The sequence below is a fragment of the Opisthorchis viverrini genome (genome assembly GCF_000715545.1).
Source record: "Opisthorchis viverrini unplaced genomic scaffold opera_v5_206, whole genome shotgun sequence".
Lineage (NCBI taxonomy): Eukaryota > Metazoa > Platyhelminthes > Trematoda > Opisthorchiida > Opisthorchiidae > Opisthorchis > Opisthorchis viverrini.
The window spans coordinates 257458-276744 of record NW_008751862.1 but is presented as its reverse complement, the minus strand read 5'-3'; the positions used below and the strand labels follow the sequence as shown (position 1 = coordinate 276744).

At 44.6% G+C, this 19287-nt stretch overlaps 1 protein-coding gene across 1 annotated transcript in view; it reads right to left on the bottom strand.

Moving 5' to 3' along the window:
• Positions 1-19287, bottom strand: part of T265_08191 (hypothetical protein) — a gene marked incomplete at both ends in the record, with an annotated part of 51860 nt that overhangs the window by 19774 nt on the left and 12799 nt on the right. Inside the window, 5 exons of the mRNA XM_009173920.1 lie at positions 607-708; positions 12669-12743; positions 13956-14179; positions 14657-14919; positions 15540-15824. Of these exons, the coding sequence (XP_009172184.1) occupies positions 607-708; positions 12669-12743; positions 13956-14179; positions 14657-14919; positions 15540-15824 (949 nt within the window). The remainder of the gene's footprint in view (positions 1-606; positions 709-12668; positions 12744-13955; positions 14180-14656; positions 14920-15539; positions 15825-19287) is intronic.

The window sequence follows — 19287 nt, the reverse complement described above, 5'->3', positions numbered from 1 at the left end:
GACTCCGAAAAATTTCTTGTATTCCCTAGCTGAGTAGTTAGGAGCACGCGCTAACACGGTCAGGATTAACAGGTGTTCGAGGAGTGCACATCTGCTCGTAAGCTTGAAATGAAAAGCAAGTTCTCCTTCAACAGAGAACAGAAGCTGAACAACCAAGACAAAATCTCTATGCGGAAAGCTGAAGATCAGCCGAGTGAAGCACAGGAGGAGTATCTCGCCCATTTCTGAAGAAAAGAGTACCAGTGAAGTATCGTCAGAGTTTCAACGGGTAACTGATCTAATTTCGCAACAGTCACCACCCTATGTTCCACCTGTTTCATTTCTCAGACGTCAAAAGTCAGTACTTCTGAAACTATGTCCTGAAACAGACGTGCCATGAAGTGCAGTAAGTCTGGCACTCATAATGTATTGATTTCCCGAGGTTCAGTTGATGGCAATTTCAGTGAGCATCCTGAGGGGGGTCATCGTACTGATAAGACCCAGATGCGTTTAAGCACTGTTGATAGGACTCATACCAAAATAGCAATGATCAAATACGCCCACCAACAAAGTAATGTACAATTGCACAGGAAAGGCTATAACGCCAAACATGAAGGAACTACTTACTGTGGCTATGGGTAGTGCTGAATAGGGGACTCCACAAATCAGAGTTTGCTGTTCGATTTCCTTCTCGCTCAACCTTGAGGCTAAGGTCCTGGCAAGCCTTTGCTTGTTGGAGACAAAGTGAGAAAGATGTTAGGATGGTGAGTGAAGCGAGTCGACTTTAAATAATACCCCTGTTGTGCAAAGTAGGTATTGCAAATGTGTTTGGATTTTCGATTTAGGATACAGAGAGCTTATAGCTCCCATTTGAAACAGGTGAGTACTTCGCACAGCGTCGTCCCAACGGTTGTACCACCAACAAAGTTCTTGGGCTGGAAATAGCTCAGTGATTAAAAATTGTTGACCGAAAGGTCAGTGGTTCAAACCCGACCCGGATATCCAAACGCAACCTGGAAGCAGGTCAAGCCTCCAGGGTGGAATGAGACCTATGCACCGGAAGGATGATATGGCTGAACGACAAATTATTTACTATTGATAAAATTCGGAAAAGACTAAGAATCGCGAATAACGAACGCCGTAAATGAAAAAATGAAGTTGATTGAAACAGCAACCATTAACCTGTTGATTCATCTGGGTTCGCAGTCCCAAGCACTTGAGACGCCATCAATGGGAAATATGACGTTTACTTCCCTCCACACTAAAACTTTCGCCTCTCGTTGTATAGAATATTTTTCTGGATAACAACACAGCTAGTAGTTTACCACTAAGTTACCTAGAGCCGTTTTCTATTGACGTTGTTGGTTTCCCAATGCCTCACTATGAGTACACTGCCACCAATAACGTCCCACTGAAAAATACTAATGCATTACTTGGAGACATTATTTTATTTTCTCTTGTTCTTGAGCTCAGTTATATTTTATTTATTCATTCATTCACCCACGTATTGTTCACTAAGGAATACACCAGTTTTGAGTGAAAAGTGGATGGGTTTTTTCACCACACTGAACTCTGGAAAAGAGCAGTAAAGCAGGTCTGTAATATCATTGCAAGGGCATCCCTTTGTAAGTTGAACGCTTATAAAATTTTGGTTTCACTTCGGATAGCCACTCCTGTATATTTTATATTTTGAACAGTATTCATTCTATGGACGTCACACGCTATTCGTAATGTTCCTGAAAACTCTTGGGCAGCCCATGACCGGTTTCGCCCTTCTTGAGGCTCAGCAGCGGGGGCGCAGTCCTCAAATTCCCGTCAATTTTGTATTCTTCTTGAACCCACTCAGCTACATACCAAATTGTTTTTTTTTCACGGGAGACTCACCTGAATCCCTGCTGAATCCCACATTTATGATGTATTTGTCAAATTCCGTGCAATTTGGGTCCAAGGAGAATATGAGCTTGACGGAAACTCGAGGACTGTGCCCACTTGAGGAGGGCGAAACCAGTCATGGGCTGTCGAAGAGTTTTCAGCAGCTTTATGAATGGCATGTTACATCTACACAATGTATTACAATATCTCAAATCTCGTACCGACTGAGAATGAAGTTGTCCGGTGTAGAACATCTAGTCAAAGAACATCACGAACGAGGGATTCAGGTGGGATTCAGGTGAGTCTCTAGTGAAAATGAAATTGATATGCAGATGAGTGCGTTTGCCGAATATTCATTCTGATCTGCTACGAACGGTGAGAAAGAGTTCACCGAGAACGTGGTTTTTCTGAACGTACCGAATGTCTGATGTTAGAATGGGAAACCATGGAGCACACTTCATAAAAACTTAGGGAGTGATCGAATCCCCTCTTCAGCAGCTCTATTCAATGGCACATAAGTGAGATTTAGTAAAAATAGCCTTCTAAAAGAAAGTTCCAATGGATTATGAAACCCGACAGGCCACACGGTTGATCTTGAACATACAACACAAGGTGAAATGCAAAGTAACCGACCAATAACTTGTTGTAGGTTTTCGGGTATCCTCCGTATCTCTCAATTCTCTGCAATTACTGTGCAGTCACCAACTCGCGCAGTGAAAGTTCGTACATTGCCTCAGTTTTTTAACTGTGCTGAGATGATGCCATTTAGCTTCACCGCTCTAATTTAGCTGTGGACCTGATATAACGATTCAGATGTAGACCTGATGTTTCTGTTACGGAGTGTCTCTATAGGATTGACTTGATCCAAACCATTCTAGTGTTAATCTCAGTTGAGTTCATTGTGGTGCGCTTGTTACAAATTCTTGGTAAGTGGCATATGCTTTGTATTGAAAACAATAATTTTAAAGACGGAGACTGGTAACCGATTTGAAGGTGTCCTTGCAGGGATCTGAACCCGAGTGGTCGAACCGGAGGGCCGCCGTTTTAGTCACTGACGTATAAATTTCAGTTAGGATTAGTGCTAGTCAGTGTGCTCATAAATGCTATCCACTGACTACAAGGCTACAAAGTTGTACGAAATCTATTCGCCGCATCGCGGTGTAGGACAGGTCGTGAAATTCATAGCGAGCTCCTGGCAGACCTCAGGGGAAGCGGTAGCTTGAGCTTTGGGGTGTAGTAAATCGTACATACATGTGGTTCTTTCATCAGAAAACGGGCAGATATGCATTAGAGGAACAGCTTTATCGGTTCACTAGTAATGAATTTCCCTAATTATTTGAAGGAGAGAGAAGGCGGACACCTACCTATTGAAAATAATCTATAAGTGTGACTGAGCCATGTCTGTCGAAAACCTTGTTCGCGTTTGGAATCATCAGGTAAGGATCACAGTTATTTATATTAAGACGTCGCGTTCCATAGAACGGGTAGTCCCATCCAAGTAAAATGATAACGACGTAGGAAGGAGTGAACAAAAAAGTAAGGTCACAATAGCTTAACGGCCTCTTCCAGTTAACCAAAAAAACTGGATACAATAGCGGTCACAAGAATATAATATGAGAAGGAAGAAACTTACCACCAGCGCAGCAGAGGCAATTATCACACGTAAATCCACATAAACAGGCGAGAGAATCCCTGATTTCAGACGGAATTCCCCAAATTTGATAACGCCCATGTTATGAAACTCAACAGCCAGTTGGCGCTTTTCTTCGATAGACATGGTCGATGAGAGGACTAAAATAACAATAAAATGGGGAACAGAATCGTGCATAGTAGTTTGATTCAACGTAGCTAAGAAGGGTTTTTCATTTTGTGTATGTGAAGCCATTCAATCCCGATACAGGCGACCTTCATTCGTTCACTGTTTCGGATTTTTAACCCTATTGTATTAGAAACTCCAAGTGAAACCCGTGCAAATGCAGACCGACTAAGGATCTTAAAAGTATATTGCACTTTAACAACATAAAGTCAATGAATAACTACGCAACTCAACTCACTGACTGAACGATTTATTTGCGGAAGTTAGTGGCATGTGAAGAATCGTTCAGCTGTAGCACCCTTTCGGTGACTAGCTGCAATGCCACCAGGATGCACGGACTGGTTGCCCAAGCCTAGACAGGGAAAGTCGAGAGGCAGAGGTCGGGTTCGAACCACGGTCAGCAAATTCGTGCTCTAACCACTTGAGCCATCCTCTAGCCTTTTTAATAGTGCTGAACGATCTAATACAGCCGCTTTGGTTGAACCAGCACCTGAAGATGACAGTCTTCCAGAAATCCACTTCTTATCACTCCCGATGACGTACCTTTTCCCATTTAACCGCCCGCGTCCAAACCATCAACACTGAAAGTCGACCCCGCTACAACCAATTGTCGAGTTTATCAAATGTGGCTACATTCAACACCTCCTAGTTCTCACGTGTCTCTCTTCCCAACGTCATCTCCCGCTACACTATACATATCGACTCTGGCTCCATCCAACAGTCTCCGATTCTGTTCCTTCTTGGTTTGTCATTTGTAGCCATCTTTCCCGGTCGTCTCATGACAAACAGGTTGCGACTCGGACATCCGGAAAAGTTGGATTTTTACTCCTTTCCCCCAATCAATCATTCCTAATCTACAAATCTTATATTCGCCCCACCATGAAATACTGTTGTCATGCATGGGATAGGGTCTCATTGACATATCCTTCCTTCTTGGATCAAACGCAACGGAAAGTTGGGTTTCTCTGAGCTTCTCATACTATGACCGATAACTTTTAATCTCTTCTCCACCTTTACGAGTTAGCTGTCCCCCTGCTTACTTTACCGTTATTATTGTAGCAAATATTCTTCTAGACACGATGTGTTTCTGAGGTTTTTCTGTGTTTCGGTTATCCTTACAAGAGATTTCTGATCTCGGATTTTACCTCACCACCACGTGAGTGACGAAAAGAGTGTTACCATATACTGGATTAGTTCAAAAACTGCCCTAGATGCAGTGAAATTCCAAGGAGTATCCTAGACGATTTTGTAGTGAGTAAGTTATTTGACGCCTGGCGTAATCTTAATCATGGAATCTCTTCGGGTGGTCGACAACTCCTTTACCCTATTTTGCTTATGACAACATACAGCTGCGGTGCCAACTTTTACTTTTTAAAACCAACGGAGTTGCATATTTCCTTACATGGCCCAGTATTCCATTAACCCTGATTCATTGCACGATGCATCCCACTGACGTTCTCCGTTAGATTCATTACGTGTTTTCACCATTTTAACGCGTACTTATTGTACGCTAAATGTTCAAGTGCTCGAAATTTATTGCTCCGGAAGCATGAAGTTATTCTTATCCCGACGAAAGTGGTTTGGATTGGCACAGCAGCAGAACGTTTCTAAGGAAATGCGAAACGGTTGCTCCTACAGCGAACTGTGACTAAATACACTGAGGAAACAGGTTTTCATAGATACTTGTGATTCATTTTACGAAAAACTGAGTATATAGTCGTGCTTGAATACTTCCAAGACGATTCTCTTGATCGAACAGGGCTCATAGCCAGTGCCTGATAACTCGCGTACAAACGTGGAGCAGTATTTATATTCTTTTCGTATCACAAGTACTTCCCCTCAAATTTCGCTACCTTATCAAGTTTCCGGGGTCCACAGTCGCAAGACAGACATCTCAAGTCGTTTGTATTGCACATACTTTTCACGATGGTAGTTCGACAACTCACACCTCCACCTTTGTGAAACCCAATGCGGCTGTAAGTGGGAGACAGGTTTCCTTCGCCTGGCAACATTTGTGTTCATGTGAACAGCATGGTTGAGGCCATTTATTGTGTAACCAAAAACTGCAGTGTTGTTTCTACGCATTTATCATACGATTACGTTGGTTTGTCCAGATCAGATGGCGACCGAATTAACATTCTTACAAAGATAATGTTTCCGCGGCGTACGTGCAAATATTTCAATCCTATCAGTGTATGCTCAACAGCGATGACTGACATTGTGAACACACTCACCCTATGCAAGTCAAACGCGACCGCAGAAAATCGGTCGGACAAATAAACACAATCAACCATTTCAACACGGTGGTACTCCTATTCATTCTTTGGTTTACAAAGCCGCTCCTCTGGCTGGAACGAAACCTATAAAATCNCCTCACCACCACGTGAGTGACGAAAAGAGTGTTACCATATACTGGATTAGTTCAAAAACTGCCCTAGATGCAGTGAAATTCCAAGGAGTATCCTAGACGATTTTGTAGTGAGTAAGTTATTTGACGTCTGGCGTAATCTTAACCATGGAATCTCTTCGGGTGGTCGACAACTCCTTTACCCTATTTTGCTTATGACAACATACAGCTGCGGTGCCAACTTTTACTTTTTAAAACCAACGGAGTTGCATATTTCCTTACATGGCCCAGTATTCCATTAACCCTGATTCATTGCACGATGCATTCCACTGACGTTCTCCGTTAGATTCATTACGTGTTTTCACCATTGTAACGCGTACTTATTGTACGCTAAATGTTCAAGTGCTCGAAATTTATTGCTCCGGAAGCATGAAGTTATTCTTATCCCGACGAAAGTGGTTTGGATTGGCACAGCAGCAGAACGTTTCTAAGGAAATGCGAAACGGTTGCTCCTACAGCGAATTGTGACTAAATACACCGAGGAAACAGGTTTTCATAGATACTTGTGATTCATTTTACGAAAAACTGAGTATATAGTCGTGCTTGAATACTTCCAAGACGATTCTCTTGATCGAACAGGGCTCATAGCCAGTGCCTGATAACTCGCGTACAAACGTGGAGCAGTATTTATATTCTTTTCGTATCACAAGTACTTCCCCTCAAATTTCGCTACCTTATCAAGTTTCCGGGGTCCACAGTCGCAAGACAGACATCTCAAGTCGTTTGTATTGGACATACGTTTCACGATGGTAGTTCGACAACTCACACCTCCACCTTTGTGAAACCCAATGCGGCTGTAAGTGGGAGACAGGTTTCCTTCGCCTGGCAACATTTGTGAACAGCATGGTTGAGGCCATTTATTGTGTAACCGAAAACTGCAGTGTTGTTTCTACGCATTTATCATACGATTACGTTGGTTTGTCCAGATCAGATGGCGACCGAATTAACATTCTTACAAAGATAATGTTTCCGCGGCGTACGTGCAAATATTTCAATCCTATCAGTGTATGCTCAACAGCGATGACTGACATTGTGAACACACTCACCCTATGCAAGTCAAACGCGACCGCAGAAAATCGGTCGGACAAATAAACACAATCAACCATTTCAACACGGTGGTACTCCTATTCATTCTTTGGTTTACAAAGCCGCTCCTCTGGCTGGGACGAAACCTATAAAATCTTCCACTAGCCTTCGAATAAACGCAGTCTTCAGTCGTAAGCGGCACGTACACAGCACGCTAAAACACGCAATGCTGGATGAATGAACGGCAAAATGCATGCACAAGGTGACTCGTCCAGTCAGAATAAATCGGACATTTCGTGAGTCGTTCTTCCTCCCATACTTTCTCCTAAAGTCAGAATAAATCGGACATTTCATGAGTCGTTCTTCCTCCCATACTTTCTCCTGAGAAGTGCGAGCTCAATTATACTACTGTGCGAAAATGCGCAGCTAACTAGCCAAAGTTGGTCTCCTTTTGAGATACTACTGTCAATCATATATTGTCGAATTAGCAATGCCACCTCACCACTTTCGAAATCCACGCGTAAATGATCCTGAACCCAGTTAAGGACCCACAGTTGGGATGGCACGTGTTTGAATTACAAGTGCTCCGGTTTTTTCATGGAAGCCGGATTCGTTCACATATAACAGTGAACAACCGAAGTAGGTGCAATCCGAATACTTGATACCCTTGCTGCTTTCCCCCACCTTATTACTCGCAGTCACGTATTCCACTCACCGTCTATCCAGTCCTGTACGACAGCATCTGCCGTCATCCTGATTGCACGTGCGGAGTTATCAGTGGCATAGTCTTAACCAAATGTGATAGTGATGTCGATGCTTGGGTACCGTATTTGCCACAAGAAGAGGCCCAAACTGTGTAGTCATCATGATCACTTAAAGACAGGTTACTGTAGGCCGAGTGAACCATGTGCCTTTCATTCCGGCTTACGGCAAAAGCGGTGCAACGGTGTCATAAGCTGATGTCATAAGTTGATGGCTAGTGGATACACACGCAAGATTAGTTCGTTTCCTCAGTAATAAAAGGTGTATTGACGAACGAACGCTCCTGGTAATTTTCCCCGTAGTCACTACAAGTACAGGGTCGCAATATGCAAATTTTGTCCCCACACCAAGATCAGTCTAATCAATAAGGAGATCAGATCCAGTCAGTAATTATCATGTGGCGTGGTTAGATTATCGTTCTAGACTGATGGTTGGGACTAGTCCAAAGCGTAGTGTGCATGTCTCTTTTTGGATGCCTGTGACAAGAATTCTTAACCTGATGATAATTAGACCCGCTTTAGCTAAGAGGCGCCGTTTCACTACCTGTGACTGATTCGTTGGATTCTATGGGGTGATTTGGAATGCGAAATCCACATCGACTTCATGTCTGGTTTCAACCAATAGTGCTTGAAACACTTCAAAATACCCTACTAAAGACAGGCCGGATGGTGCTTTAGAATCCGTTCCCGGTTACCCGACCAGTATACTGTGCCACATAGCTGCAAGTAAAGGAGCACATAGGCACATATTGGCACATATAGTGAATCTGCCTTTCAGATTAAGACTGGGCTTTCAGTTTTCACTCTCAAAATACGGTCCTATGAAACCTAGGTAATGGATGCTCTGAAGGAAAATTGAGGAAAACTAGTTGATGCACATTAAACGACCACTAGTCGCGTGAAATGACACTACTGCCATAGGATAACGATCACCTGCATGCTCCATGCTTCTCAGAGAAAGGAGCTTATCAAATGGTCAGGCGGTCTTTGAGTGGTGGTATTTATGAGAGTTACCCAGAGAGGAAATTACGAGGAATTGAAAATGGTCTTTGAGATACAATGGTTGTCATATGCGAGATCTTGTGGGTGAGACGACTGTGGTTTATCGACCACAGCAACCAAATGGTAATCGGATTTCATCACGCAAATCAATTTCATTTGAGCAAAACATACGAAATCCAGAAAAAGACTGATCCGATAAGATCATACGAAATATTTTTTTCTTTAAAATGCAAAATAAAAAAAACTAGAAAAATCAGACCGGGACTGGCGGAGGGAAATAGGTTTGTGTACAGGTTGTAAGTATGGAAACACTCTGGAATGCTGGAATAGACCAGTTAAGTATGTACAATGCTGCAATACGGATATAATACTGCTGCTTATCACGACTGGTGATCACTGTTGTCCGCCGAAGACTCAAAATCGTGTAGTTCATCGACCAACTCAGGTCTGATAACAAATTCGCAAGGGTTTGCGGGGAGTGCGGGTGACAAAGCGTTTTCACATCGATCGGAACCAAACATTTTATATTGCTGAATCCACCGCGAAAGTGCGGAAATCACGAAGAAATAGGACGGTAGGCTGTCCGTGTGGGCTTGAAAGTGTGTATCTCCATGGCGCCACAGTAATGCGGTAAGCGAACGCGTAAATTGTCCAAAGGCGGACAAGACACATTGCAATTCGCGGAAGACTCGTGATTCGCCACTCTCGTTCAAATGAACCGAATCGAAAGTGAACGTCATGGCTGGTAGTGTGAGGAGTCTCTGAAGAGGTACCTTGGAAAGACGGATCAGTGTGGAATAAACCTGAAGCGGATTGACAGAACAGGAGAAAAGGGAGGTGAGTTACTGCGTCTGGAAATGAAGAATTGCGGAATATCAATGATAATTAAGCTCAGTAGGTCCACATCATGTACCAAGGATAAGCTGGATCTGAGGATCGTTCAGCGTGCTGGTTCACTACGCCCAAAAGTTGATTAAGAAAGAAACTACCATGCGAGGGACGTGAACCCCTTCTTCAGCCAGAATTCATTATCGCAGTGGACCAGCTGACAAACCGTGTGCGCATGATCTTTCCTGGAAGGTTAAATCTAAGGAGAAGAGAATCAACGCATGTACGTACTAGATCTGATTCGTGAAGTATATAAAAGGGAGACCATTATCATCCAGTCTTTAAAGTCAAGCCCAGCAAGGCGTCATCGATGAATTTTCATCATACACACAATCCTGACCAATAATGAAGATTAAAAAACACAATGAAGAATACTATAAGAGAAAGGCTTCAAAACTCAGGCGATCCACTAAAAGCTTACAGTCAATGAGGTATGGAGGAGCGCAGGATAGAGATAGAATGCGAAATGGGCGAAACAGGACGGTTTGAATTTAGACTTATTGCTAATTGAAGGCTCTTAAACAGCGCGACGTATATGAGGCGTTAGATATCTCTTGAGTTCCTTACGGAAAGTCCAACAGCCACAGATCTGGCAAGAGTCATCTTATCTTCATGAGACGGTGATTCTCGAATACTCTCGAAAAAAACAAAGGGGAACAGCACAACTAACACATTTAGCGAGAAGCCTCACAATCAAGTCGAGGAAGAAGAGATTTCAAACCAGAAAACCCAAAGAGCCAGTATTCAGATTTGATGAGCAAGCAATAAACATAGAAAGAAGGTGTAGCTGTTGAGCGAGTTGTTCCTGACCACTTAGTGAGAAACAGTTGTGAAATGAAAAGCCGATCTACGGTAAGTAGATTAGGGTTGCTGAATATACTGTAAGATCGGTTCCTTACGATGAAAGAAAATAACATCTCGATAGTTCATGACACGAATCGACCACAAACGATCCCGACCCCCAAGTAATAAGCTTCGATGCCCGTACAAGTACAGCCGGGAGCCCTATGTGTAGCACAAGTGCAATCCACGACGAAATTAAGGAAAAGTTACAGGCATGAAAAGGAATGGAAAAAGCCCTTCGACAAAGTCTGTCTATGGTTCCTACGCCCAATATAGATAGAAGCTAACAGGAAAAACACCGCCGAAATGGGATAACAGCCGTATCGCCCGAAGTCAGTCGGAGAAAGAGATGTGGAGAATATACTTCGCAAGCCGGTCTGTATCAACGGTACCCAAACATGACCTAGTCGTGTCGGGCCCCCCAAAACCACTGGATGAGGTAACTGAAGTCATGGGCTCCATATAGGATCCCCAAGAAGGCACTTACATCCCAAGTCCGAGTTAGTCACACTACTGTTCATTCGTCCGTTGCAAATGTTTCAGTGTTTCAACTACTAGCTGGGAGGTCGCAGGTTAGAAACTCCCTTGAGTTCAGTGAAAGGCGCATTGCTGGTGATTCCCAACGAGGATAAAAAGGCTGTATGGTACTCCGAGGCTTTTCAGCCCTTTTCAGAACACCCAATCGTGATCGAAGGTCAGCTGCCGCTAACAGCACATATATTAACACACATGCAACACTACTCAACGCATAAACCCACCGCTACACTCCACTTCGCATCCTAACAACGCATTGATGATGTCACCCCGATTGATGACGAAACGTGTGCAATCAAATTGCTCAGTTCAGCGAACAAACCAGGATGACAGGAGAACGACCGATCAAACGAGGGTCATATATTCTACAAAATCCCGCAACCACCAACACCTGAAACAAAATGTGTCCAGCAGGTTACGTGTCTTTGGCGCTTCCACACTGGCGGACCAATCGATCGACAAAACCAAGGTCTGTTACTACGTCGCCGTTCGAGATGTCGGGCGTTCCGTTCACATCACTCAAGCGCGAACATGTTCGCCTATTCGGACGTCAAAATTAGGATGAGTCCAGCGTGCGCTCGTGGAGTAGCGGTAACACGCTCGCCTCGTATGTCAGATGTGCAGAGTTCAAAGCCCGGCACGGTCATTGGATATGCCCTGCTGACGAGATCTAATAGGAGCGAAAGTCGAGTCAAGTGCTTCCCCGGCTTTGGTATGGACTAACCAGAATGATTGCACCAGGACAGGAGGACGATCGTTCAAACGAGAGTATGTATTCTACAAAATCCCGTAACACATAGTGGAAAGAGGAAGACAGGATGGGGAAGGGGTCTAGGTTTAGCCCAGCACAAATGTCCGAGGTGCACACATTAACACTCAGTCGATTGTTGATAGTGTGGGAGTAGAGATTTCTTTTCGATTGAGATTTCTTTCCGTAAGTGAAGGCATTCTATGCCGAAAAGCCGCGCAGCATTGTTCAGCTTTTCCGTCCTTATTGGAAACCACCAGCAGTGCGCATCTCACGAGCGCGCGACCTCTAAGCAAGTAGTCAGAAAACTTAACCGCTCGGCCATGGGCGGGTGATCAGCAGTGTGATTAACTGGCACTTGGACAGGATATGGCGCCACTCAGCCTTCAGTTACGGAAACCACATCAAGTGATCACGTGCCAAATACTCTCAACTGCATCAAGATTTGGCCTTGACGCGAGACTCAAATGAATCTCTCGATTATGACGGTCTGCTTCAACTGAATGTGCTGCACCGGGTCTCTTTATGTCTTCAGCAACCCTATGAGTGGGGTGCTAGGTCTGCACAGTATGATACAGATTGTTTCCGTAAGCAGAGAGAACACGCCTGTGTCTTGATGCAGACTGTCATAGCAAACGGGACGAAAACAGAAATGGGGGAAAAGTAGCGGGAAGGCAGTTACGTTCGTGGGAGAACTAAAATGGAGCTGGGATGTCTATGCGGTCAGTAAACTTAACAACGCACGTTGATACCCAAGTCAAAATGAAGGACAGGACGAGTAACGGAACCTACTTCATGCTTGCACGGGCAACTTTCAGGCCACTCAATATCGGGTTGTTCAACAAGAGCCACGATAAATCCAGAGAACTGAAAACAAAGAATATACTTGGTCAGTTCACAATTACGCTCGCAAAATGTTTATCATTTTCAAACCGAACAATCAAGAGAACATGGACCGTAAACACGAGAGATTTTGTATGTTGAACGGATGAGGTTTCGATCTTGAAACTTGGGGTAACGACAATGCCTCAGCCAGCGTCCTCAGAAGAAAAACCATCAAAATTACACGTATTTACTCGGAACCAGTACATGTAGCGGCAACATATGGCACCAGGTTCTACTTAAAAGGAGTTTAAGTACGGTTGACTGTTGGATCAATATTTTCTACTACTCATGGCATTGACGCCAACCGAAAAGTAGCCGCTGACCAGTCACATATGAGTTAAGTTCGTCGGAGGTTGAAGTCCCTCACTGTGGGTGGTAAGGCAGTTTGGGCTATAGGATCAAAATACGAATTCCCAATGGCAACACTAACAAGACTAACGAGCTGCAGAGAAATCGGTTAAAAATCAAATCCTTCGGCTGAATAAGAAGTGTGATTTAGGCCGGGATTCGAAAGACGTATAACAGTCAAAATGTGCAACGATCACGAAGACTAGGGAACGACAGCTGCCGAAATCAGTAAACCCGACAGGTGGTGAAGCAGCGAGTTTTCTGCATGTCCGGCCTTTAAACTATAACCACTAGTGTGTGTCTGAAGGTGCACAGCTAGCGAAAAGTGAATGGTGAATCTAAAGAGTTGAAGCTGGGTGTCCATTGTTAAAACCTTGGCACAGCCATGGTCAAGCGTTTCATGGTAATCGACGAGCCATCCCCACACAACTGAACTAAGTTAAATCACTAGTCCTCACCACCATCAGCAGCTGTAAAAACCGCGCACTTGCCGTACGGTGGTTCTAGCTGCCACAGTTTCGTTCACCGCAATTATTTGAGGAGATGAGATAGATAGTTGCGCATTGGAGGCGGTGGCTGATATAATCGAAGCATCAATCTAAGGGTTTCAGTAGACCATTGATTGGGAAGATTGCGAGATGAGCCATGCATTAAAAGCAATAGCTTGGATACAGGAGCACCACTGAGGGCAAGACTGGGTCATATTTGATGTCTCTTATCCTTGGTGTGTCTCTAAAGAAATTGTTTACGATGGCTTCAACAGCAGAGTATGTGACCGCCCGTTTGTACCAAGATTAGATTAATCCAAATGATATCAAGAGAAAGGCAACGAAAAAGCGACATTACTTCACCCAACAGCTGCATCAACTTCAAATCATAATCAACCAAGCGGTGTTGTCTACTATCGTCCGGCTTCGAATCGGTGGACAGCAGATCGTCCGAAGGCCCATTTAGATTCGTGATCACAGACTCGAGCCGGTCGACCGTGTTTCGCACCCACCCGACGAGAGATCGAAGGCAGCAGCCGATAGTGGCGCCAAATAACTGAAAGATGGCTTCATTACATCCTCCTACGAACAAACGAGATGGAAAGACGAAAGTCGGTAGCTTAAAGGCCGTGGAAATCGGGTCAACCTGGCTTTAAGACGGAAATGACTCGACGAAAATTTGTAAAACTGCACAACAGGTGAGACAAAACCGGAAATACATCGCTGATAAACAAGCTCTAAAAATGGACATGGCTGGGCGGAAATGATTATTTTGTCGGATCAACGAGAGCTAAATGTGTGAGCTACAAGTACTACAAGTGCTAAACTGGACGAAAAACGCAGGTCGAGTGTAAAACGAATCTTCTGGTGAACGACAACGGACTGAACCACCAGCAAAAAGTCAGATTCCAACCGGGACAAAATACGTGGGAAAGTAAGCCAATCCTGAAGAATCATATGAGGTAGTGAAAAAATGGACTAGCTCGGCAACACGTGAGCTCTGAAGCGTGAAACAGCCTGGCAGAAATTGAAAATGAAAAGGAGTACAGCAATACTCACCGCTCAATTCCAACTTTTTTTCAGAGGATGGTCGAGAGTGTGCTACGTTCTGCCACCAAACACCTGTCTGATGGCCAAGATTCCAGAGACCAGCGCTGACCATGCTTCGAGCCAGTCGGATGAAGAGGATAAGAGATGTGAGTGATGTAGTTGAAGAAAGCGTATCTAATTCAGACTGTTCATCAACAACACACTCGTCTCGACCACCGGCGGCCAACAGGACGCAGTCGACGAAGGACAACGACCAGTCGAGATTCTGAGAACTGGAAGAGTTAAACGAAACGAGTCGGCCATTACCACTGACAGCGCCCTTGTTGTTCGGGCAAAAATCAACTTCCAAAGGAATGTAAATTTGGGTCTGCTGCAGTCTGAACCGTTTCGGGTCGGAATCAGGCGAAACGCTTGTCAATGTAAGGAGTGACCATCTTCAGGTCGCCTCCAACATGCCTACAGTTGGTCATGATGACCGACCATAATAACAATTACTCTGGTAATAGATTTTTCCACTGAGGCGAGACGGTCCAAGTGGTTAGAGCGCAAATTTACTGACCGCAGGGTCCGTGGTTCGAATCCGACCTCTGCCTCTCGACTTTTCCTGTCTAGGCTTGGGCAACCTGACAGTATCCCAGCCCCCGTGCTTCCTTCGGGTGGCATGGCAGCTAGGCACCGAAAGGGTATTACAGCTGGGCTATATATGTACGTGTCCACGGTACATATTCTCATTTAGTTCATCAAGGTGAAATCAGGGTCTCAAAGCCATAATGTTCTGCCGAGAAGTGCACAGCAAATCGTTGAGAATAAATTTCCTGCGAGACAAAAAAGAAAATAATTGAAAAACCTATTCGCCGTTTATTATGGCAGAAAATTTATGTTTGGATCTTACTTGTCCGGTATGATATCCACATTCTTTTTTGCTTGCACATCTGGCATATTGATCACCAAGCTGGCCAATGAATCTGCGATATTCAGAGCAAGATGACTGAAGATATTCGAGAAGGGGGAAGGCAAACGGCAAGGGCCGATCAACTGCGATGGAGGACCTAAGCCGCTTCGGCCAGAATCACCACAAACCTGAGTTTGTGCAGTGGTGAGTGGGAACAAGACGGATGGCCGATGAGTTGAACTGCCCAAAGATGACTGCTTTGGTGATGTCTTCACCAACTGGGAACTGAAGCAAAGGAAGAAATTACAAGCGCTCACATGGTCCACTTTAAAAGGCAAACTTCTTAGAGGCAAGTTGTAAATCCACTGTGGAACTGTTCACAGAGTTGACCCATGGAACACGCAACAGACCAGCCAGAAATTGAGGTTTTCGTTCGACAAAAGTCGATGTATTTAGAGGTCGATTTAAGATGATGTTCAAAATGTATTCACTTTTAAAGTGTTGAAAAAGTAATTAGGAGTGAATCTGAACTAATCAGGTGTTCATATATTAAACGTGTATCAACAAAATATCGGCTCCGTGTTATAGTTTCGCTAGTCGATGAAAACTATACAGCACCGTGGATGCTAGGATGACCATATTATTCTGTGCTCCTAAACCCTACGGTGAGTTTTAGCGTAACAGTAAATAAGATTATTCGTAATGCACTACTCATAAAGCTGCTGAAAACTCTTCGACAGCCCACGATCAGTTTCGCCCTTCTTGGGACTCAATAGTCCCCGAGTTTCCGTCAACCTTATGTTCTCCTTGAAACTAAATTGCGCGAAACTAGCGAAACACACTCATTTGCAAACAAATTTGGCTTTGCGAGAGACCCGCCCTTTCGGCGCCTAGTTGCCATGCCACCCGAAGGAAGCACGAGGGCTGGGATACTTCCAGGTTGCCCAAGCCTAGACAGGAGAAGTCGAGATGCAGAGGTCGGGTCCGAAACACAGACCTTCGCGCTCTAACCACCGAGCGCGCCACCATTGGATGCGTGAGCTTAGGCAGAAGACTGATGGGTCGTACATTTAGTCGCTCAGTGAAGGCAACCCGAGTATGTGACAATCACTAGTGGACAAGTAAGATTGCTACGACAGTCGCAGTAACATTCGTGTCGGTCCGGTAACGCAGTACGTTCAATTCTCAGCATCTGAAGTTTACTGGTGCACATATATTGAAGTCTACTAACACACAGCACTCTCGTTTGAATGGTCCTCTTACGCCGGCCCTAATATCCTGGTAAGTTCACGACAAAGAAACAGTTGACTCGAGTTTTCGTCTAATAGTTCATCAGCAATGTATATTCCACGCTGTTAGGGATCTGAACTCTAAACACTTCATATACGAGACAAGTTATTTAGTACTAGTTCACAAGCCCAAGCCAAATTAATCTGGATTATTACTTCTAACCATTCATAAATTAGCGGTGTGCTTAGCCCGACACCCCGAACTGGCTTTGTTTATCCCTAGCGATACTAACGAAGGTGATGTAGTACTCTGTGGAGCAGTCCCAAGGAAATACCGCTAGAATGCATTTACGAGTGCCGAGCTCATAGTGGATATGTGGATGCTCGGAGAGAGATAACACCTCCGTTCAACGCACTCCAACGTGACACTTGACATGTCTTCAGTCAGCACCTGGCGCCAAAATAAAATTTATCTCCTATTTGTTTCTGACAACATCCGTAACACTAATACGCACTGCAGTAGACAAACTAAAACGACCAAGGAGACCAAAAAACTCCACACTTTAGGAGACTTGGTTAAATACATGAGTTACCTAACTTTACGGTGACTGTCTCCTATGACAGGATGGGGAACTTCACAGATTTCCCGCACTGTTACCGTCAAAGGGCAGCCACAGGCTACGTCCACGCACGTTGAGATCAAATTCCGACTCTAGCAACGAATACTGTATGTTGAGCTCATATCGAATCCCTCTATATCCAATCTGACGGTACTGTGCCAGGTTCAACCAAAGATGGCAGCACTACACCGGACATGGCACAGAAGCCAGTGTAAGTGTGCAAAACTCGATTTCGGGTTCTCGGGCAAGGTCCCCGACCAACTTAAGTCGTCACTGCCGCGCTGTGGTCGTCTGAGACGTAGGATGCTAAAGCAGCGTTCTCTAGTCACTGAGTTGGATATTTTGTTTAACCCTAGGATGTTTGGAACGCGCCTTGAATCCTACGGTTGAAATGCCTCGAGCTGGCGAATGCTTGGTGCGCGAAGTGACCGGGTTTCAAGTAGGAAGTGGAGTGGGTGGACAGGTTGGCACTAATCCTTTTGTCTCTCCTTTATAACGTCCTCATAAGTTTCGTGAATGCGCATCTTTGCTGTATCGATAGGAAGATTAACCATTCCTTCCTGCCAGGTAGAATGTTAGAATCCAAATACTGAAATGCACTGACGCATTCAGTTCGACATATCCGATGCGACGGGTTGTGCGTTGAGCAGTTGTTTGAGTGGAAGATTTTCGTTTATTGGTGCCGGTCACAAGTCCGATGGGTTCTGCATGGCAGCTGACTTCATCAAAAACAGCTCGTAGATCGCCGAGTAAGAGTGCTGCCGGCATATTCAATGTCTATAGTCCAAATGCTTGGGTTCAGTTGGGCACCACAGTATCCCTCCAGTATCAGTCGTATCATCCAGTCAATAACGACGCCAAATAGCACTGGTGAGAGGTGAGATCCAACTGATGGGTCTGTTTGCCGTAAACTAGGACAACAGCCTTCGTTGATAAGTAACAAGCTATGCTGTAGGCAACAAGTTCGGTCGATATACCATCAGCAAAGAAGTTAGTCCACACTCATTCATGATGGATATAGTTGAAGTCGATGAAGCAGGTAATGGTTTTCTGCTGTAATTCAATTCGATGTCCTGGACTACATAGCTTTTCCCGATGAGTAATCCATCTTAAATGAGTCCTGTTCAAGCACTTTATATGTTAGTGCTACAGAAACAAGGAGCTCAGCGGCGCTACCTGTAAGACCTATTCCCCGATTACTTTCGCATGCTGTTTTGCAACCTTTCTTAGAGATCGAGATGCCGCTGTCCGAAACGACTGACTCTCAAACGGAAGAGATGTAATCCATAAATCGTTCAGCTGTAGCACCCTTTCGTGCCTAGCTGCCATGCAACCCGAAGGAAGCACCAGGGCTGGGATACTGTCAGGTTGCCCAAGCCTAGACAGGGGAAGTCGAGAGTCAGAGATCGGGTTCGAACCACGGACATTCCGATCAGTAAATTCGCGTTCTAACCACTTGAGCCACCTCGCCCCCCCAAAAAAGGAATAGATAGAAGGATTAAGGGGAGGTAATACTGATACACCGCAAAGAGAATAGCATCCTTTCCTGGAGCATTTTTGTTTTTTAGGAGACTGACAACCGAACTAATCCCAGCTTAACTAGGTGGTTCTCGTCCGAAAACCAGTGGTTTAGAAGTTAGGTGAAGTACTCCGCTCGCCACTACTCCTACTCTGATTGATCTTCCATTAGTCCTTCATATTTTTTACGCGGTTGGTGGTTGTGTAGAATGCTTTTATCAGAGACAACACAGTAGAGGAAAATCTCAGGTAGGTCGCTAACGCTCGAGGCTTCCTTCGCACTTGAAAGTATATCGGACCAGTGCGAAATACGGTCGCTTCTAGCAGACTTCGCGGATTCACATCGGAGGTTGCATAATTCAGGGGCCTTGTTGAAGTGCA